The sequence below is a fragment of the Ahaetulla prasina genome, chromosome 3 (assembly GCF_028640845.1).
Source record: "Ahaetulla prasina isolate Xishuangbanna chromosome 3, ASM2864084v1, whole genome shotgun sequence".
NCBI lineage: Eukaryota > Metazoa > Chordata > Lepidosauria > Squamata > Colubridae > Ahaetulla > Ahaetulla prasina.
In genome coordinates this window covers 185,958,578-185,981,862 of record NC_080541.1, presented here as the reverse complement: position 1 = coordinate 185,981,862, position 23,285 = coordinate 185,958,578, and the positions used below count along the sequence as shown (strand labels likewise).

Here is a 23,285-nt window from a genome sequence, read left to right as displayed (position 1 = left end):
TAAATACAGTCCTACCAAGATGGGGCAAGATTAAGCACTGTCTCTTTTTGTTCATTTCCAGAGTGGAAAGCTACAGAGGCCTAGATCAGGTACTTTTTCTCCTAATTCTTTAATTAATATGCATAATCATTGTACTTACTTGCTTTAGAATGACTGAAAGTAGGTCTTCGTACATCTCAGTTTTACTCAGGCTACCCTTTATACCAATGTGTTACTTTTATTATAAACTATATAGTGAAGGTTTTTGTTACAGGTTACTTACACAATATGCTAGTCAGGTATATACATTGTTAGTTTCTGGTATAAAACAATATCTCAGGGCATGTTTCATTGCATTAAAACATGCTCTGACTCTGCAGAATGAGTGAGTCCAGCCATAGCATGTATAAGATTTTTAAATGCATAACTGGAATCTTGTTAAACGGTTGTGATTAATGCTGTTGACAGAACCACAAATGAACCACTGCAGAGGCTTAGGATTGTTAACTGTGAACTAATTGAAATATATCCTTTTTGTATCATCAAAGAATTTCACTGGAACAGATCTTCTTCACCCCCTACTCCCCCACTTCCAGAAAGAACTCCTGAATCATTTCTTCTTGCAGATGAGGACTGTAAGTCCCACAGATTTTGTAGTCTTATAATAGTTTTAGATATGTAGGACTGTTACTTAAAACATCCTCAGTTCAGGAGAAAAGAGAAATTAAAGCAGTTTCAAGATGATCCAGTTGATAGAAAGAGGTCAGTTGGTAGAAGGAATTTACAACTGCAGATGGTAAGGACAACTGAGCATCTGCTTGTAAAAATGATAGCCAGTTCTTGCTATTTTTTGCATTGTATTCTTTCAATATTATTAGATAAAGTACTAAATGAATAGAAACATTCAGGGTTCTTCAGATATGTTGGACTGTAGCCTCTTGTTTGCTTAAGAAAGTTAGTTGACCTCCATTTTACTTTATTCCCACGTAAAATATATGCTGAGACCAAAGCAAAGTGTGACTTCAGCAGTAAAATCTTAGTTGGTTTTAATACTGGAACTGATTTATATGCAAACTGGTTTTTCCGTTCCAATGATACCACCCACATGTATGATCATGTACTGAAATCTCAGTGTGATTCTAGCAGTACAGAAAATCAATTCAGAGCTATTTTTTTATACTTGTGGCAAAGCTGCTGCTATGGCACATATTAGATTACAGCTTGGTAGACAGTTTTATACATGTCTCTTAGCATGCTTTTCATCCTAACCTACTTTTTAAAATACATCTATTAATGCCCCTGCTGAGAGATGGATTTACGTTTTTTATTTTTCACAAATAAATTGGCTGTATTCCTGTAAGTTTAGGTCCTACAGGATTTTTTGTCAGTAAAATTGGTTTAATAATTTTTTTCCCACAAATATTTTTTTAATATACGGAGAGTTTTTTCCAGTGTGTCTTTTTTTGACCACTGTTTCTTTTTATAACTTGTCCATCTGTTACAAACAATGCAGTGAACCTTGGCAACCTTCAGATTAAATCGACAAAGGAGACAACAAAAGAAGCAGGCAACTTCAGAAGGAGCAAGGTAAGGAAAGTGGGGCTGGTGAAATACATCATTAATTTTGAAACAGAAAAGCAGGGTTTTTTTTTCCCCTCCCATACCTTATACATAATGTAAATCATAGACATTTCAGTTGGGCAGAAGACCAGGTGTTTTTACACAATGCAACATTTCTTTTGGTTAGACTAGAGCAGTGCTTCTCAAATAGTGGGGCGCGCCCCCCAGGGGGGGCGCGAGGCTCCATAAAGGGGAGCGCGTTTGACCTTGGCAAACACTGTCATAACAAGCTAAGCCCCGTGTTTTACAGTCGCGCGGGGGGCACGAAAAATGTTTTCTTCTTCCTAGGGGGGCATGACAGAAAATAATTGAGAAGCACTGGACTAGAGAAACATCGTTTAGCCAGGATTTAAGCAAGTGGTTTTTCTTACTGGAAAAGCATAATCTTTGTGGCCCAATTAGGATTTCTTTTGTAACCATGTTTATTGGATACAAAGTAAGTCATGAAAGCATTTACTGCAATATCACTTATGGTGATTGGTAATCGCCATTAATATCCTCATGCGGTTGCCTGTCCTGTCTTAGAGACAGCAATCCTTCACTGAAGGTGAGATGTATTGTGTTTATTTTTATATCATTAATAAATATTTAGCAATTGCTTCATTGCTTCAAAATCCCCAAAATCCCCTTCATTGCTTCAAAATCCCCAAAGCTTTAACCAAAAACTCTCTACTGCTGACCTCACCCCATTCCTAAGAGGTCTATAAAGGGGCATGCATAAGAGCACAAACGTGCCTACCGTTCCTGTCCTATTGTTTTATTTCATTATATCCAATTAATATAGTTATTACATACTTATGCTTATATATATATGCTTATATATTATATAGTTACTTTCATGCGTATGCTTATATATACTGTTGTGACAAAATAAATAAATAAAATAAAATAAATAAAATAAAGAAACCAACACCCTTTGTTTCTTGCCAATCTTTTTTTTAAATGGGACAACCCTGTGTAGAGCATATTACAGTTATCTTATTCAGAAGGCTCTACTCTCAAGAAACTTGGAATATTGATTATTCATAGCACTGGGTGTGCTCTAAGAAATAAATAAAAGTATAATGTAATTCATATTAACTTCTCTTTCCATATTTACACTGTTAGAACTCTATTCCCAAGTGTTAATGATCTTTAGTAATTAGTATTTTCTTAATACCAATAGAAGACTTTCTCTCTCTCTTTACAGAGTTTGAAAATTTTACGAAATGTGAAAAACAGTAAGTATCTTGAAGAAATAAAAAATTAGCAATATATTTATATCATATCCTTACAAGTACAGAGGATAGCAAATAGGTTACTGGATTAATAAAAACCAACTATCAAATCCCATTGTCTTTCAACAAGACAAAAGATACTAAAGGATTTCAGAAACAATGATTAATTAATGCATTGGATGAAAGGCTTCATATGTAAACTATTAACATGTAACACTTTGTTTTCCCATTCTATTTTAAATATATAGAAAATAGCCAGCAATTATACTGAAATTTAACTTAAAAACACAGGGTAAATTTCCTATCTAGCCCTTAAAAACTTAACATTTACAGTATGAATTGTGGCCATTATGATAAACACATGCACATTCTAACTGACAGGTTCCTTAGACCTATTTGAGAAAGCACCTTTGGCATTAAATCATGCATTTAAGAGTGCTGATTCTGAAGCTTTGCTCTATGCATTTGATAATGCAAGCTTCTGCCTACATTTCCCTCGACTAACCCACAATTAATTTCTAAGGTGGTCTTTATGGATTAATACTGTTTCTCTTCTTGGAGTCATTGCTGATTGTTTTCTACTGCAATGAGACAGGCAAAAATTAAAACAGTACATTGAAGTCTCACAAAGAGAAAGATGACCATCTTGGAAAGCTTGGCCCAGGACCAACAGAATTAATGAAATGAAATGAAATGAAATGAAAGAGGAATAATACCAAAATCACTAGATTGTCAGAAACCTCTGGGATCAGTAGGCAATTGTTTTGGATAAACCATCAAACAGCAGTTAAGAGTTGACAAGATGTGCTTGCAAACCAATCAATTGCCATCCTGTCAGCCATTAGATCAGCGTTTCTCAACCTGTGGGTCAGGACCCCATTGGGAGTCAAATGACAATTTGCCAGGGGTCGCCTAAGATCATCAGAAATATGGGAAGTATACTTGCAAGTCGAAGAATCGCGCTCCAATGGTTGACTCCACAAGCCACCTACAGGCTCTTCAAATCGCTAGCCGAATTCGGCTTCAGGCGCGATGAATTAAAAAAGAGAAATCTTTGCTCTGATGTCTCCCTCTCAAGCCAGCTGCAATCACTACCAATCACTAGCCTAATCTGGCTTCAGATGTGATAAACTTAATAGGGGAGGAGTCTCCACTTTAATGCCTCCGTCCTCAAGGCAATCACAAGCAGTTCAGATCGCTAGCCAATATGGCTTCAGGCGCAATAAATTCAAAACGAAAATAATTTTATGGTTGGGGTCGCCACATCGTGGGGAATTGTATTAAAGGGGTCGCGGCACTATAAAGGTTGAGAACCACTGCATTAGATCCTCCAGAAAGGAAGAAGTGTAAAACAAATTGGCTTTAACGTTCAGTGACAAAGACTTCCTGGATTCTATAGTTGTTCTACTATCTATAGTTGTTAATAAATTTGGGGCTGGGTGTGACCACATAAGTAGATACTTCAAAAGGATGTAAAAATGAGCCATACATACCAATAATAGGTTATTAACAAAATCCTCAAATACTGTTCCAATCAGTGGCAACTGAAATGTTCTACTGCATCTTTTCCCAAGTCAATGATCTCTAACATATCTACACAGGGCCAGATTTGAGAAAATGTCCTATAGGTTGATATTTTAGGTTTATTGGAACAAATTCTATAACAAATCCTTCTGTAGTATTTATTAGAGGTTCATCCAATTACATGGGGGAACTTTTTCTATGGATCTTCAAAAGACCCATCTGGAACTTATGTTCCCTTGATAATGGTAAAAACCACGTGACTAGGTCCACTTTCTTCTGTCATGTAAACTTTTACATAATTATACAGCTATGTCATTATGAAATAAACAAGTCTTAATGGACAGAACATCAAAAGAGCCCTGGTACCAGTATTAGAATTTTGGCTTACAATGTTGCATTCATAATGAGTGGTAAGATTAATGGATATTCCTTGGATTGGATCTTTCCTATTCCAATTTAAGCAAGATTACCCTTACATCAGGAATCACAATACAGTGCATGAAATCTGTCTTTGTCAGTCTAACTATGACTTACTAAAGACATTTTTGAATTTTTAGGTATTTGGAATCCATCTTCGCTAGTAAGTGCTCCGGAACATAATCAGTCAAATCATCATAGCTCTATTCTGAGTCTTGGTATGTATTTTAAAAAATAAATATGCTTCAATGTTCAATTTACTATGAAGATAATCCATAGAATGCTAAAATCCAAAATTAGAATAGTATCTATCCTAATGTTTTCTTGAATTCTCTGAATTATTACTACAACTTTCCAGCTGATAGTTTGTAATGCTATTACCAAGATTTCTCATCCTACCCTATGCATAAACATAAACATAAACATTGCAAAGACTGGTCAGAATCCTTTTTACGTTTATTAAATATTACATACGTTGACTTATATTTTCTAATAGCTTTCTCAAATAATATAAACTGACTGAAAACACCTAGGATTAAATTGAAATAAGAAAATACATGTTGAGAACTAGGGAAAAATGGCACTGACATGTTGACACAAGGAAGGAAAAAATCCTTTCTGAAAATATTTGCCCTATTTGAAAATATTAGCCATATTTGCCCAGGAAGATCCAATTTCTAGTCATCCTTAGCCATAGCCAGCAGGTGACTTTGAGCCAATCATTTTAACCACACCATCTAACTCCAGCCTTGTGGGGAAAAATAAGTAGTAATTCCCTCCGCTCCTAAATGAAGAATAACTCATTCAACTCTCAGCAACTTTACTATATAATGATGATATGATAGATGATGGATATAAAACAATTTAATAAATTGTCAGCACCAACCTATACCAGCATATGCAAATATTATTGCTACATTTAAGCTTTTTAAAATTTATCTGTACTAGAGGAACATGTTATACATTTATTGCTTCGGTTCAATTTTAAAAAATGCTTGATTGCTTTATAATGAACAATACATTTATTACTGCGGTTGTTGAAGTGTTTGTTTAGAATAGCTGCACTGTCTCTCACATAGCTTCTCTCAGTGACATGCATACCCAGTAAGTTTTTGCTTCAGATTCACTGAAGTTTTATTTTATTTATATAAAATATGATAGTAGTGCTTAATGGTTTAATTTTTTGTCACAGGCTTTGCAAACCGATTTTTGAAACCCAAAGGACCAAGAAATCCACCACCAAATTGGAATATTTAGAAGAATTTCTTATCTTCTGTTATCTCTAGTCCCGTAGACTTGCCTTGCTGTTTCTCTTGTTTGTTTCCAATAAACAGCATCATTTTGAACAAAAAGTCTTTTATTATATTTAATTTTTTATGCTGCATGTTCTTAGTAAAATTAATATATATCTTACCTCCAATAGTTAGCTGTTAATGGCATACAAAATTGCCAAAAACTACATTCATGTATTATTATTCCAAACTGCTCTCTGATTGATATGGGACTAATTTTCATTTGAAAAAAAACTGTAACTCAGCACTGGATGACAAGGATTCATCTGGATTACAAGCAGAGAATATAGACTGGACTATCCATGTGAAACTTTCAATTTAGAGTACTGGGTTTGGGCTATTGCCTCCATTGTTTTCAAAACAAAAGATACGTGTATCTTTAGTGGAAGGAATCCTGTTGTCACAGAACATTTGAATGCCTTTTAGAGAGATTCCCACTGAAATAATTTGTGTAGCTGCAAGATAGTGTGCATGAATTATATTGCAGAAAGCTCCCACATATTATCTTGGAGCAAATCAGTTGCCAGCAGAGTTTAAGGCAGTTAATTCAGCTTGATGCAATGACTGCTGGTCACCCTTTTCTTTTTTCTTCCACCTTTCCCAACATGAGACCTTTGTCAGCCAGATGGACAATTTGAACAATGTGTTCAAAGTAGGGTAATTTCAGCCAGGTCACTTGTGCTTGGAGCAAAAACTCAAAAGATTTTGAATAAGACTGAATGGTTATTTACATAACTGTATAGTTATATATTGAAATTAGACACCATCCACAATAGTTGAGCAACTACCCTATAAGAGTTAATAGTACTTGGAGATTATCATATGTACAATTTAGCAATTCACAGAAATGCTATCAGTAATAATGAGAAAAGTCATATGTCTGAAAAGGCTATTAAGAAAGAAACAACATAATATCAAAAATAGTTCGTCATTTTCTATCTAATATTCCCCCCCACCACCACATGTCTATATCTAAATATTCTTTTGGATCCACAGGGAGATAGCCTTTCTTTTCCAATAATAAATGTATTTTAGGTAATTAATATTTAATTTCTCAAATAAAGTATTTTATGCAGTGAGATGCGGAATCCTTCTTATATCCTTCATATTAAAAAAGCGCTGAGCTGGAGCTACTGTATATTAACCAAGACAATTAACCCATTTGCAATTTGATTTCTTCTTTGTTATGTAGTATCTTATTATTGTAACAAACTCTTTAAGGCCACAGGCTCTTCATTAACTGAACTGGACTGGGATGCTTTCATCCAAATTAAATTCAGATTTAACTGAAATTCCTATTGGTGCAATTTTAACTCACTATAGTCAATTTAAAAAGTTTTAAAACCTGAAAGATAATCTATCCTTGGATAAGAAGAGTCCCTACCTGAATAATATGTAAATCTTTCTGTTGAGGGATTCATCATTTCTCAAACATCACTCAGTCTATACATTTCCGTTAATTTCTGTAACTTTTAGGTATTGTCTTTTAATCTCATGAGAAACTGTTTTAGGCATCTGGTAGCACCTTTTCCAATTAACAAATTTTATTAAAAGGTATAAACTTTTATGAACTGCTGTTCAATTTATCAGAAGCATAGAATGACTATATAGGACGGTGGTGGCAGTGCAGGTTACAGATTTCTTCCCTTCCCATCTCAGTTTAAATTACAATCAAACCACATTATTCTGATTTTTTTGTCACTGCAGACTAGCGCACTTTTCCTGCTACATTGTTATCCCATTGTTATACCAATAGTGATGTATTTGCATCACTATTGTATGTGGATTACATGTATCAGTCTGAGTACTGTTGTTTTGCCCTTTATGAAATATGCGTAGCCTTTTGAGGATGAAAAGTTCAAATGCTCTGGAACTGGTGGAAAAAGTAACTTTGTTTTGGAAAGTTTTAAGAAAGCAGAATAAATTTCCACCAGAGACCTGCTTAAATTAGGATAGAAAATAAGAATAGAATGGAATAGAATAGAATAGAATAGAATAGAATAGAATAGAATAGAATTCTTTATTGGACAAGTGCAGTGGTGGGATTCAGCCAGTTCGCACCACTTCGGGAGAACCGGTTGTTAACTTTGTGAGCAGTTTGGCAAACTGGTTGTTGGAAGAAATCATTAGGGCAGAGAACTGGTTGTTAAATTACTTGAATCCCATCACTGGACAAGTGTCATTGGACATACAAGGATTTTGTCTCTGGTGCATAAACTCACAGTGTACATCTAAACAGCAAGTAATAGGTCATAGATCATAAATCAGTTACAATAATTAATCACAAGTTACAAACAGCAATTGATAAATCAGAAGGAGCCAATTGGAGAAGATAGTAGGAAAGATGAGATGAGAAATGAGACAGTGCTGTGGGAATTAAGCGAAAAACAAGCAGCAGACTTGAGTTAAAATCATAACATTAAGACAGGATAAATTGCAGAATGTGCACAATACACTTAAAATGTACATCAAAAGCAGTTGGATGAAATGCAGCCTTCAAAACACGTGCTACCATATCTCACTGAATATGAGCAGACAATTAACATTGTAGCAAAGAACATCCTACAGAACCAGTAAATTGAGGAAAACTATTAATAATTAGAGAGAAGAGCTGTACGCCAGTCAAAAAACGTTTGGGGTTTGGTCCGCCTCTTCTAATTATATTTCTAATTTCACGGAAATCTATTATCTATTAATTCTCATCCAGTGACTCAATTGCCATGGCTAAGCATAAAATAAGCAACGTAAAGTAGCCTGAGCGCTCATTCCTAGCCTTGGTAATCGTTCGACTATCGAAACATTCCAAAGTGCTGTTTATTTTCGCGCATGTACGTTTCAGGACTTTGGCATTTTCAGCACCCTAGTCTAGTCTGTGCATTTACACAACACATATTCCCGTGGCTGGTTTTAAGCACCTATAAAACACTGACTACTCAATTAGGCCCCAATGAAACGGAAGCCGTTATCTGAATTACATATATTAACGGCGATCATATGCACTCTGCATGTGCTTAGAAATCCCAACTTGCGTAACAATTCCCAGTATCTAACCTCGGCATAGAAAAGATCCAAAGCTGAACTAATACGCATGCTCCATTAAAGCAGCGAGATTCCCCCGCCCACTCACGCATGGTTGAAAGTTACCTCCACTCCGTGGCCCCCCCGGAAGCCCAAGGTCTACGTGACGGGGCCGTGCTGCGTGACTCCCTGCACGCTCCTCTTCGTTGAAAACTACTGAAAGCTGGAGCGAAAACTTCATTTCCCAGCAACCTTTGCATAAAGAAGCATACGTCCAGTCAACGAAAACTACAGATCCCGACGTGCAAGATTGGACCACAATTCCCAGAGAGTGTCAAGCGACGCCTGCGCAGCGTTTACAGGCGCTCGGGCCATTTAAATGTGTGTGAGGGAGAGAGCGAAATGGCTGCGCAGGTCGCTGCGGTACGCGCCGTGTCCCGGGGCGCGGAAGAGACGCCTTCGCTGCCACTCGGCGACCGGCCTGGTCGACCGAGGGGAGGAGGGAGGAAGCGGAAAGGTCCTCTCGGGGATGCCGGGAGCTGCAAGAGGGCGAAGTTGAGCCAGCCCCCGCTTACGGTGAGGCCCTCTCAGGCAGAGCCGCTGCCGCCGGCCTCCGTTCCCGGCCTCTCGGCGACTCCTGCCGTGCCTTCCGCCTCCGCTGGGCTTTTCACTTTCTCCCCTCTCAGCCTGCCCCCGCAGGCCCTGCACTGCGAGCGACGACATCACCACCGACACCGGCACCGTCCGGACAGTGGGGACTCGGAGCCTGGCCGTTCCTCTGGAGAGAAGCCCCACAAGGGTAGGCGGGGAAGCTCCGGGGACGGGGCTCTTGGGCGGCCCAGCAAGAGAGGTGAGTTGGAGCGAGGGGCCGGGACGGTTCGGACTTGGGGTGGGTGGATTAGTTTGTCTCTTTTTCTCCCCCCCCCTCCGCCCAGGATGCTACTGGTTCCTTTGGGCGAGCGCGCGCCTCGTTCCGCTCCCCAAACGTCTCTTGTCAGCGACCCGCTCCTGACTTCGGCACGCCCGCCAAGCTCAGTTTCAAGGGGCCTTTGACGGGCTTCTTTGACCTAACTTGACATTAAGGAATTCGTCGTGAATTATAAACCCAGGAACGAAAGAGCCCCCCGAAGATTTGGTAGTGGTAGAAAAAAAAGTTCAGCGTTCCTCCCTATGAAAAAGACTTGGCGAGCGAAAGCCCTCAGCCCTCTTTACACTTGTCGGAGAGCTTTCCTTAAGTTTGTCACTTTCCTTAAATGGAGGTTGCTGTAAACTCAGGATCCGCGACAGCGACAGGATCCTTTTTTTTTAATGCATTACATTCGTGCTGCTCTTTCCAGAAAAAGAAACGTATGTGTCTATATATAGATATGGAGAGAGGCACGCAAACATGCATATAAATACATCTTCTCTAGACATACTGTACATAATGTATTTATTCTATTGCCAGTTTTGTCAAGGGATGAAAGGTGATCTAAAGTTCACTTATGTTAGTGCCTTACTTGTTTCTAACTAAGATTTATTTTGATTTGGGTTAATAGTGAGATCTGTTCCTTGAACTAGGAGATTGTGTATTATGCCAGAATTCTTAATTGGTCCAAACATGTTTGTAAATGAAACAAATTCAGTTATTGTATATGCTACAGTGGGAAAATAAATAAATGGCTGTGTTTTTTTGGGGGGGGGGAATATCAGTGACTAGGTTAAATCTGCAACATGGATAAATATGTTTAAACTTGTTGAAAGTCTTCACTAGAAGTTAAATTTTTTAAACAAATATAGTTTTGGTTTTGTTCTTTTAATGTTACTGTTGTGACTCTAGTCTAAACGATTAAAAATTATGTGGATGTGCTATGCTACAAGAATAAACATTGCTATCTTCAGGTTTCTGGTTTTTAAAAAAAGACTTCAATGCTTAAAAGCACACATGCTTTTTTCTAACTACAAACTTTTGCTACAAACTATTACTTAATACAAAATGATTTGGGAAATACTATCAAGTCATGTCTTCTAAGTTAAAGTGGCTCGAATGTTAAAATCTATATGCTGCAAAGTTCATTAACATCCATTCTGTGTTAGCCTGTATAAACTCCATATAACAACATAATAACAGAGTTGGAAGGGACCTTGGAGGTCTTCTAGTCCAACCCCCTGCCCAGGCAGGAAACACTACACCATTTCAGACAAATGGCTATCCAAAATTTTCTTAAAAATTTCCAGTGTTGGAGCATTCACAACTATATGTTGTGATATGTATATGTATATGATTATAACTCACGAGTTATAATATGAATATTACATGAAACGTATATAAAAAGTTCAGCAATTGCTAAAAATAGCAGTTTAATTACTAATTAAATTGACCAATTTAGGCTATCATATATAGCAATAAAATTTTCATGATTATCTAGCTCTTTTGTTTGCATTATAAATAGAAGACTACTCAAACCAGGAATCACTAGAGTTGTTTACTGTCACACAGACATATATAAGATAACAAAACAGCATTTTAAACCAAGTGGCTTGTTTGATGCTTGAATGACATAGGTATAATCAGCACTTCCTAAATATGAACCTCAGCAATAGGCAATGCTAATGTTGATTTTCTAATATGAGAAAAATAGTCCAGGCTCATTCCAGGTAGTGTCTTAAAAGAAAAGCTACCAAGCAGCAAAGAACCCATAGTGTACAAAAGAACTATGCTGAGACATTTGCTCAAAATAATGCTCACAAAAATTGCATTGAAGAAAAGATGAGCATCCCTACTTTTTGTTTTTCAGTGAACTTTCTAATGGAGTTCCACTTATATTGAAAAAAAAATAATCTGGCCCTCTACTATGTCATGTGTGTTTGTGATTGATATGGAGATCCCATACCTGCCCTGCCTGATCTGGAGAGGTGGATGTTTAGATAGGTTCTAGATAGTGCTGAGGAAGAGGCAGTGGTGTGGTATAGTTTGGTACCAATAATACAAGAAAAAAAATAAGCAGCCAGTTGTGGAAGTCAAATTGAGATTACTAGGTAAGAGATTATAGTGAAGAACTGTCAATATATTCTTGGACGTGCTCTCTGTTTCACATATATGCCAATAAGATAGTAGTGTAGGCAGGTCGGTTTAAATTAGCTAGAAATTTGAAAAATACTATGCTAAATATCTGTGCCAGTGGTAGTAGTACTTGGTTACAAATAAAAAAATAGGTACAATGATGTGGTAGAATGGCTAAACCCATATGGCAGTAGATTGGAAGTATCAAACCTCTTCCAGAAGCTCTCTAGGTCCTGCACCTGATTCCACCTCCTGCTTTGGTTAGTGCTTTGGTAGTTCCGGTTCCTGCTATCCAGAGTATGCCTTACTTCATGTCTTCCTCTTAAATTTAGTGCAAAAGAGATGAGGCAGACCACAAACTGGTATCACTCTGCTACAAATGTGGAAAAAAAGACATTGGGGCAGAAAAATACAGAAATACAACTTTATGAACACAAAGTGTTCTACCTTGTATATAAAATCAAAACTCTAGCACAGCAGAAAAAAACAAAGATTAACACAATATCCCTAGCTAAACATGTTAGCCCGTTTTCCTAGGGATACTTTTCCTGAACAGATATTTTGTCTATGTAACAAGTAGTATCTTATTTTTTTGATGGTGCTGATTGTCTTCACCAATCTTTCATCAACCTGGTTATAAATGTCTGCTTGTAGCTTTTCATTAATAACAAGAGGATTTACTAGAAATCTAATGGAATGGGGTGAATCAACGGAATGTGGATATGAATTTTATATATGTATCCTGCATACGTGCTTTATAACTAGCAAACACTGAAATAATGTATCCTTCAGATAATAACTAAAGGTGGCAGATGTTGCCTATAACTAGCAATAGCACTTAGACTTATATACTACTTAAAGCACTCTGTAGTGCTTTACAGCACTCTCTGGGTGGTTAACAAATGTCAGCATATTGCCTCTAACAATCTGGGTCATTCTACTGACCTCAGAAGGATGGAAGGCTGAGTCAACCTTGAGCCTGTCAGGCTCGAACTCCTGGCTGTGGGCAAAATCTGCCTGCAATACTGCTTCAAACCACTGTGCCACCATTTGAGGTAAAGAATATGCCCATCTGATCAAATTTATTAATCCTAGCTTTAATCTTAAATGGTGGCCATGATCTTGTCACAATATAGCATGTTCAAATGCTCAGGATTTTTTAAAAAAATAATAATTGAAACTGATATTGCATGTATTCCATAAGATAAGAGTCAACCAAGACAAGGCATGGGACAGCATATCATTTTAACAGGGTCCAGACAGCTGTAAAAATGAGAAAAGCTTTCTTTAGGAATTGAAAACTCGAGCCTAAATAACAAAAGAGCACGAACTGTGTCAGAAAAAGATTAATAAAAGCATCAACAGCAAAAATAGCTTTAGGGAAAATGTTAAAAACTTCTTTTAATATATTCAAAATTTGGAATCTGAACAATTTGAAAAAAACTTAAAATTTAAGATTTGTAAAAATAATGAGGGCGGGTTAAAAACCTAATAAAAACTGAAAAACTGAAAATTGGATCTAAAAATGCAATGTGACATCAGAACCAAAAGCACAGCTAAAGTTCAAGCAAAACTGAAACTGAAAATCATGGCATTGTCAGGAAAAATCAAAGGGCCTAAATCTATGCAAACAAAATTTACAATTTAGAATAAATCATAAGTTCTATAGGGATATTGACTCAAAGCACCATAAAAGAAAAATAAAACCCTGAAACTTGATAATAAAAAATGCATTTTGCAAGAAGAAGATAATTATAAAATGAAAGCGGATACAATATAGTTAAATTTCAAAAATGCAATAAAAAGGAAAAAAAGCTATGGACATTTTAATTGTAATGGGATTAATAGATAGAAACAGTCAGAGAAAACAACAAATATATCTGGGACTGATGTGTTGGATAGATTTTAACGTCAATGCCAGGTAGCTACTCGGTTAGCAAACATGCACAATTACCCGATCATTTTCATGTTGCACTAAAGAATGGAACAAATCGAGCCTGGATGAATCTGAAAGAATCTTTTTAATAAAAGAATAATTTATATCTGAAAACTAAAGATCAATAACTTGTTTGCCTACCACATTCAAAATGCTTACTGGAATAATAGTGAATTCACTGTATGTTTATCTAAAGGAAATTTCTGACTATGCAATTGAACAAAAAGGAAACTGAAAAATCACAATGAGTCAAAACTTGTATTTTATTAATAAAACAATTCTAAATAATTTAATGAAAAAATGAATTTATGTATTGCTTGGATTGATTACAAGAAGGCATTTGACTTCTTTCAAATGGCTATATTATGAAAAGTATGCACATTTTTTGTATCAATCAGAATTTAAGATTTTGTAGAAACAATAAAAGCATGGAAAAGTTGAAAACTCAGTTAAAAAGTTAATTGTAAATAACGATCAATTATGTGGAGTCAAAAAGGGGGTTCTTTCAAGGTGAGTCATTATTATCCTGATCAGACATGTATGCCCCAAGTAATTGCAAGGAGGTTTACCTAGGATTTAGTAAATATAGGCTGTGGCCAACAGGGTGTATGTGTAAATGCACATACAAAGCAGTAAAGCCCCAAATCCCTACCAGCTTGCCTACAGAGACTTCCAAATGGCTGGAGTCCAAGGCTGGGGACAGAAGCAAGTCAGGTCATACACTAGAAGTGCATGAGTCCAAAATTGGGTCATGTTCCAAGGAACAGGGTTTTTAAAGGAACAGGTTAAACAGGCAAAGCATAGAGCTCTGGCAAATAGAGTGATAGCTCCCACTAGAGAACAGCTGGACAGCAAAGGCTCTTAAATGAACCATGCCCTTGTCATACAAGAAGTCTTGCAGAATTCTTCTGTTCTGCTTTGTGCCCAACTCAGTATGCTTTAAGGAAAACAGTAGAACCTGGATCTAGCTCCTTCTCTTCTGCTACCTCCAGCTGACTGAAATTTTCTTTGACCAAACCAGCCTCAAGTGCTCAGTTTTCACCTTTATTTAATTTAGTGATGGGCCTATTGCCAAGGATGCTGAATAAGGCAAATCATGGCTATCAGTTTTCAAACAACATCTAAAAGTCTCTCTTTACATATCAATGCCATCAAAAGATGAACAGGAATAATTACCTAATTATCAGATATTTAGTAGTGATACTACTATATTTTAATTTGTTATAATTGAAGTGAAAAAAAATCAGTAATTCACAAAAAATTATTCAGATCATAAAGGAAACATCAGTCTAGCAGCTGAACAAGCTTGAATTTGGGGATCTTGGAAACATCAGGTATTCTGTGCAACCAAATATAGTAAAAGGAAAAAGAGACTCAGTAAATTGCAAACAATTATTAAAAATTCTAAAATTTAGCCTAAATGGTGGAAGTACAACCAGAGCCATGAGTTCATGGGCAATACTGATAACTCAATATACTGCAGGAATACTCAGTTCGACTCAGATGATTGATAACTGATCAAATCAGAAGATTGATGATTATGAGTACTGCCCTACATCCTCACAGTGATGTTAATAGATGATGTCTTCCAAAAAAAGAGGTTGAGTGAGAACTTTACAGATAAACTTTAGAAAAAAAGAAAAATGAGGCCTTTATATTGCTTTGAAGCAAGTAAATAAACTTTTATTAAATCAATCTCAGAAAAAAGAGGTATTTGTAAAAATTAAATGTAAGAGCATAACTTTGTAAATAAAGTTCTTGTAAGTTTAAGCAATATTCCCGTAAAGCTGGCACTTTGTAGTTCCTCATTTATAGTGAGGTTAAGGAAGCAAATGATTAAAAGATATCAAACCTTATCATAACGCCATATTGTCGGTAAAAGAAGGATCATCCGTATCCTCCTGCCTCAGTTTAAGAATGATGTGTTAAAAATGGAAACAGCAAAATGCTTTTGCTGTCCAAGAACAAACACTAGGCACAAATGTCATCAATGCAAAAATAGAAGATTAATTTGGATAGTAAATTCCAATTGTGCCAAGATAAAGGTGCACAGTTAATAACTGGAACTGACAAATTTTACAAAATACTAAGATTTATAATTAACAATAAAATCAAGATTCTGTAAAAGCAGTTTTTCCTTACCATGTTCATACAGTTTGAATGTCACTAAATACATAGATGGCAGTGATTCCATTGGTCCTGTCAAAGGTTTGAGGATTCAAGTATACAGTATTCTTCATTGAAAGCAGGGGTGAAATGTTTCCGGTTCGGACTGGATTGCCTGATCTGGTAGCGACGCAGTGGGTGGTTCGGAGAACCGGTAGCAAAAATCTCTGATGATTGTGCGGCTCAGCTGGGCGGGGGACAGCAACAAGAATGCTTTATACACAAAAAGGATACTTTAATTTTCACAATGGCACCTGGCTGAAAAGCTAATGGAAATAACAGGCTAAATTAACTGCTTTAATCCAAGGAAAAAACCTCATTCAACTTGTTTCTGCTGATAAACCACTTCTGGATTTTATGCTTGAGATGGAAAAAAAAAGAAACTTTGACTTTGGGTTTTGCTGATTAGATATGTTTGTTGTTATAGAAATGGCTAGTACATATTTATGTATTATGTGTGTATATATGTATAAGTATGTAAAAGTAAAAAGCATTTTCTTATATAACAGTAGCCAATTTTTAAAAGTAAACCTTTATATTAACATTTTAGTGAAATATTGGTGCATTATTGAAAAAATACATACTTTTATTAAATATAACTGTTTTGCAACATAAATATCTTATTTTTTTTACTACTTTTAGAAACCCGAGATGAAAATGGCAAGACAGAAAGATCTGACAGTCTTATTGTAAAGAAAATAAAGAAGAAAAAGAAAAAGAAACACAGAGAAGACATGAGAGGGAGGCATCTGAAAGTGTACAACAAAGAAGTACAGACAGTATGTGCTGGTCTTACCCGTATCAGCAAAGAGACTTTGACTCCAGGGGAGAGTGATAATTTGGAAGAGAACAAGGAATCTTTTAGGTATCTAAAAGATGAGCAGCTGTGTCAGTTGAATGTGGGCATGGAGGAATATAGGATACCCCAGGGGGTGCAGTCTCCATTTACTACCCACCAGGAGCATTCTGTTCGCAACAGCTTCTTAAAAACAGGCACTAAATTTAGTAATTTTATTCATGAAGAACATCAATCAAATGGAGGAGCTCTAGTTCTTCATGCCTATATGGATGAACTCTCATTTTTGTCTCCAGTGGAGATGGAGAGATTTGCAGAAGAGTTTCTTGCTTTGACATTCAGTGAAAACGAGAAAAATGCAGCTTATTATGCTCTAGCGATAGTTCATGGGGCAGCTGCATACTTGCCAGACTTCTTGGATTACTTTGCTTTCAATTTCCCTAGCACTCCAGTGAAAATGGAAATCCTTGGCAAAAAAGACATTGAAACAACCACCATTTCAAACTTTCACACTCAGGTAAGAGAAATTTCCCCGGCATGCCTGAATTCTAATTTGAATCTGGTGTTGATGACTGTAAATAATATTACGCAGAAAGCTGAAATTCAGAATGCTTTCTGTTAGTTATATTTGCCACCTCCGATTGCCTTTGCATGCTGGGTGTCAAATACAGTTCAATATTACCTTCACACATTTCACATTCCATTGTTCCCCTCCAGACTATGCCTCTATAAGGAATAGCATTATTTTGAATTTTGAGACCTAGCTATAGTAAGCCTTTACTGATAATTTGAGTCTTTTTGATGCCATCACAACCATAAGGATTGCATTGTTGAAAAATTGCTGATGAGAATGTCCTAGTTTCTGTTGTGACTTAGGCCCAAGTAGTTATTACCAGACACAATCAGTCCTAAACAAATATATTTTATTAGAACAGCTGAGAATTACTTCATTCTCAGCTTAGTCCAAATTAATTCCAAAACAAGTCCTTCAGAAAAAGTCCCTCGGCCTTATCACAAACCGTTATCTTTGTCACCCTACCAAAGGCTTTTCTTGGCAAAGCCCCACGAAATTCAGAAACGAGATGCTGACAAGAAACAATTGTAGCGATGTTGCCTTCCTCTGGAGGCTCTGGAGTGGCTGTGGATCGCTCCCACATGGCCCTGGCCCCATCTCTGCCTCCGACGCAAAGCCCTCGTTCGGGCCTTCCCCTGACTTTGGGACTGGCCCATTGTCCTCTCCAGCCTCCTCACTGTCCGACTCCGCTGCCAGCTCTGTAGGCTGCTGGTGGACCACAACAGTCTCCAAGAGCAAACATCTACTTGTACTTAGTATAAAATAGAAATTAGATTTAAGTCTTAAATAGTGGAAAAATTGCTCTTCTATAAATTGGTATAGAAAAATTTTACAGAAGAAAAATAATGATGCTCAGGCTATCCTTTCTGCCCCCTGCCCCCCACCAAATCCTACACTCTTTTACCTTCATTGTTTGTGGAAGAGGTTAGGGAGGGCATTATCTTCATGGGTTTCATTTATTATTTCATTAAATGTAATGTTGCCCAACTTCAAATGATTTTGGATGGCCCACAATACAATAAAAATAAAAGAAACAATCACCCCCCCCCCCGCAAAGTAAAGAATAAAAAGAAAAAACATGGTGAAGCTGGTTGACACTTCAAAACATCCCACCAATATTTACCATCTCCAGTCACCATACCCATGCATTGTTCCTGGATGCTTCTGTACAGAATCATAAAGTACAGGGCAATTTTATTAAGAGGGAGGATTTTTGGCCAAATTAATAAAGGTAATTTTTAAACTTTTGGGTAAGTAGGTTGGGTTAATAACATGCAAAAGAACCTGAGCTGTACACTTAACTGTATGCCTTATCGCATGGACTAGAATTGTTATTAGGTTTGTTTTTTTATCTTCTGCTCTGAAATCCAACTTTCAGATTGAAATATCAAAGGCCTAGAGTTTTTTGGAGAATATTTTTGCCCTCAAATAAAAAATGCAATTGTTTCATGTCGGTTGTGAAGTTACATTGACAGCTACTTACCCAAGCAAAACAGAAGGATGTACTTGGAGCTGGAGATTAGGAATCTGACTCTTCCTTATTCACTTTAATAAGAAACTAATAAGGTAAAGGTTCCCCTTGCAAATACGTGCTAGTCGTTGCCGACTCTAGGGGGCGGTGCTCATCTCCGTTTCAAAGCCAAAGAGCCAGCGCTGTCCGAAGACATCTCCGTGGTATTCATTTGACATTTACAGACACAGTCAAAAGTATTGGTATCCCTCCATTTTTTTCCAGAGGATCCCAGTTAATCATGAAACATGTTGAAACTGACACAAATCCACCAATCTTTGTTCTCTGATGTCATAGAGCAGACACTTTGCCTTTGATATATGACTATATATTTTCTTGCAGATAAAACAAATGAAAATGACATGGATGTAATTAGTGAGACCTAACTCAATATTGCATAGTATACCCTTTTGAAATAACATCTGCAATCAAGCACTTTCTGTAGCTCTGAATAAGACATATATTTCTCAACCTATCCCCTTTTTAAAACAGCAAATCCATTCTTGGTCCATTTGCCTTAAGTTTGATGGGTTCCTTTTCTCTTTCCATAGGGGTTAGATTGGATTCAGACAGGACTTGTAACAGGTCTCTTCAAAACTATCCAACTTTTGTTTTTCAGCTATTCTTGGGTTCTCTTAGATGCATGTTTTGGATCATTATAGTGCTGGAGTACCCATGATTTGTGACTGAGACAGACCTTTCTAATATTGGGCATTGAAAATCTCATTTAATTGAGCTCTGAAGAGATTCAAAGCACTTGGTTCTGAACCTCTTCCATGTTTTACAATAGGAGTGGTGTTTTTTTTCTTTAAGAGTATCGTTTTTTTCTTCAATGAATATAGAGTTGCTGATTTACAAAAAGCTCTAATTCTCCAGTGTGATTGTGGGAGGGTCCAAGAATGGGTTCAATGATGTCCTTTCTGCCCAGAGACTGAGAGATAAATTGAAGCCATGCCCAGGTGCCTCTTCCTCTGGCTCAGTTTTCAACTCAGTCTTGCCCAAGAGAGACATTTTGGACAGTCTGGAAAACATCAGTGAATCCATTCTTGGATTTTTAGGGAACAAGTTTCTTCTTTGTGTTTTAGACTTTGGAGATTTGCGGAGGCAGCAGGAGCTCTTGCCCTGTGTTGGTCATGCTGGACAATCCAATTCTGGCAATGCTGCCAGCCTGAAAACCCTTGGACTGGGACCGGTGGAAACGTGCTGGCTAACCCAGTTCTTCTGGCACAGCCACCGACCCATGGGAGCGCTGGGATCATGCTATTGTTGCTGCTGCAGTTTTCGGAGCTGCATGAGCCATTTTTAAGAGCTGTCAAGCCGCTTTGCAGTGCCATGCCAGTTTCGGGGCCAGGTTTTGATAGCGCTGCTTGAAACGGCTTGTTTTTAGATGTTTGTAGACTTTTGACTTGCTGTGGTATGTGTGCTGGCTAGTTCAGGTGCTGACAGAGTCACCACCATTTTTTCTGCCGTCATAGAGCAGGCTGCCCTCCTGCAGAGCCTTTGACTGTTTCTCAGCCTTCCCTGTCAGAGCTGAGCTGTCAAAATGGCGGACAGCTCCCCTGAGGACAAGAACAGAGCTAACGGTCACTCCCCTGCTTCTGTAGAACATGTCAACAAGGGCTCTGCCAAATCCAGGTCAGCTTCAAGAAAAGCAGCCGATTAAGACCAAAGCTCTCAGGTCCTCCAGAAATACCAGCGCAGAGGAAAAGGATGTTCAGAGATGCCTGAAAGCCCTTGAAAACCAATTTTCAAGGGCTGCCAAAAACATGGCAAGCTGCCAGGTTCTTCCTTGACAGCTCCAGGAACTTCGCATGCTTTTCAAGTGGAACCGGTGGCTCAGCCACAAGATGCAGTTCTGCTGAAGGAACCACTAGAGGGAGCATTTATCTCCTTCTGCCTCCTTACAGCTTGATAGAAGAGAAAAAATCCTAGATCCTTTTGCTTGCATAGCAACTGGCAGACAGGAAATTTCTGACAGGTCTGCTCCTGTCAATGCAATTGCGTCCATTGCAGTAGGGCTCCACCCAGGGGAAAGTCAGGGACCTGACATATCTCAGGATATGAGACTTATGATTTCTCAGGCCATTTCCCAAGATATTGCTGCAGGCTTGCAGCAAGCCTACCACTCTGACTCCATTTCATAGGAAGGCATGTTGTGTTTTCCTCATTCCTTGCCCTCAGTCAGCAGACCTGACTGTCAGAAACATTATTCCTGCAGCCCTTCAGTGGGAAGTCACGATTCCCTTTGGGGTGATGATGGGCCCAGAGAACTAGAGGATGAGGACATGGTGCCGGATGCTCCGGCCTTTACTGGACTCTTCCCTCCAGTCCTTTTTTAAGCCTTTACTTCACAAGGCTAAATCCACTACCAAATTGGGATTGCAGGCAACGTCATCAGAGGCTCCTCAAGACCCAGCTGCAGGCCTCTTTTATGAGCCTAAGTCAGCACAGGAGGAGATCCCTACCCGAAAACTACTTCTGGAGGTTATCCAGAAAAAATGGGATCACCCTGGAGCCTTTCCCACTCCTATAGGCAATGACAGATGTTTTTATATGCTGGTGAGGATCTGGCTGACCTTTTACAGCTGCCGGTGGATAAACCTGTGGGAACCTCGCCTCCTCATCCTCTATTGTGGTCAGGGATTTGGCTGACAACCTAAGGGCTGAAGACAAGAAAGCCGAACTTGTCCTCTGTAAGACCTACCAAGCTGCAGCATGGGCGATGAAGGCGGCCATGACCACTCCCTTTTTTAATCTCACTTTCTTGCTCTAGCTCAGCCAGTTGCAAGTGAAGTTGCCGCTGGGCCGCGGTGTGGCTCAGGCTGTAAGAAGCCTGTTATTAAACATAGCTGCTTGCAATTACTGCAGGCTCAAGTCCCACCAGGCCCAAGGTTGACTCAGCCTTCCATCCTTTATAAGGTAGGTAAAATGAGGACCCAGATTGTTGGGGGGGCAATAAGTTGACTTTGTATATAAATATACAAATAGAATGAGACTATTGCCTTACACAATGTAAGCCGCCCTGAGTCTTCGGAGAAGGGCGGGATATAAATGTAAATAAAACAACAACAACAAAAAAACACAAGAAGCGCGCCTACACCAAGTTATGCCCCTGAATCGCTTTGTCTGGTGCCCTGTTTCCAACAACATTGACAAACGGGGCCTAATGGCAATGGCCATCCAACACTTGTTGGATATTCAGGCCATAGAGCCGGTACCGCAGGACCAAAGGAGACAGGGGTTTTATTCCATCCTGTTCACCATTCCAAAGCATTTGGGGTGGGTGGGGGGAGAGCGATTCTGGACCTAAAACTTCTGAACACCATTTGGTCTACAGGAAATTCAAGATGTGCTCCCTGCATACAGGTGACCAACTTCCTGGTCCACATCGATCTCAGAGAGACCTGCGTCTATGTGCCGATTCTGCTGGCACATCATTGCTTCCTGAGATTTTATTAGGGACAAGTCACTATCAGTACCAGGCCTTACCCTTCGGGCTGGCTTCATCCCCCCAGTGTTTTATCAAGATTCTGGTGGCACTGGCAACTCACCTGCGATCCATCCCGGTAAGGCTCCAGTGCTACCTCGACGACATCCTTGTCCAGGCCTTGTCTCGAGTGGCAGAGAATGTATGTATGACAATTCAAATATTACAAGCCCATGGCTTCTCTGTAAATTTCAAAAAGAGCCATCTGGTGCTAACGACACAAATTCTACATCTTGGGGCACAGCTTAACGGCTCTGGTGAATCAGGTGCGGGAGAGGTGCATGGTGTCCATGGCCCTGCTATCTCAACTGCTGGGGGAAATGGCTTAGTGCGTTTCTATTGTTCCCTGGTCACAGCTGCACGCCCGTCCCCTGAAGTGGCTTCTGCTTCCCTTCCAGCAGTCTGGGAGAAGCAACACACGGGTCAGGATTCTGGTGTCATCAGTGGTTCTTCGCTCTCTTCGATGATGGCTGTCACTGGTTCTGACCAAGGGCTGTCTCTTCCAAGAGCCTGACAGGTTGGTGATTATATCGGATGCCAGCCTTGTCGGCTGGGGCGCCCACCTGCAGACGTATGGTGCAGGGGCTTTGGACACCGGTGGAACTTGCCAACAACATAAATTGGCTGGAGCTCTGGACAGTACATCTGGTCCATCACCACTTTCAGGATCTAGTCCGGGATCATCATGTCCTGATTATGACCGACA

The 23,285-nt window shown here is 38.6% G+C and overlaps 2 protein-coding genes across 4 annotated transcripts in view; both read left to right on the top strand.

The window, feature by feature from the left end:
* The window catches only part of PTPN22 (protein tyrosine phosphatase non-receptor type 22), a 41,452-nt gene extending 35,343 nt beyond the window's left edge, over positions 1-6,109 (top strand). For all 3 annotated transcript variants that reach the window (XM_058176920.1, XM_058176919.1, XM_058176918.1), the window contains exons 17-22: positions 62-89; positions 528-614; positions 1,493-1,566; positions 2,789-2,819; positions 4,898-4,975; positions 5,950-6,109. In XM_058176920.1, coding sequence (XP_058032903.1) covers positions 62-89; positions 528-614; positions 1,493-1,566; positions 2,789-2,819; positions 4,898-4,975; positions 5,950-6,014 — 363 coding nt within the window. In that variant the 3' untranslated portion in view covers positions 6,015-6,109. The remainder of the gene's footprint in view (positions 1-61; positions 90-527; positions 615-1,492; positions 1,567-2,788; positions 2,820-4,897; positions 4,976-5,949) is intronic.
* Positions 6,110-9,268: 3,159 nt separating this feature from the next.
* The window catches only part of RSBN1 (round spermatid basic protein 1), a 29,284-nt gene continuing 15,267 nt past the window's right edge, over positions 9,269-23,285 (top strand). The window contains exons 1-2 of the mRNA XM_058176921.1: positions 9,269-9,917; positions 16,855-17,525. Of these exons, the coding sequence (XP_058032904.1) occupies positions 9,470-9,917; positions 16,855-17,525 (1,119 nt within the window). The 5' untranslated portion in view covers positions 9,269-9,469. The remainder of the gene's footprint in view (positions 9,918-16,854; positions 17,526-23,285) is intronic.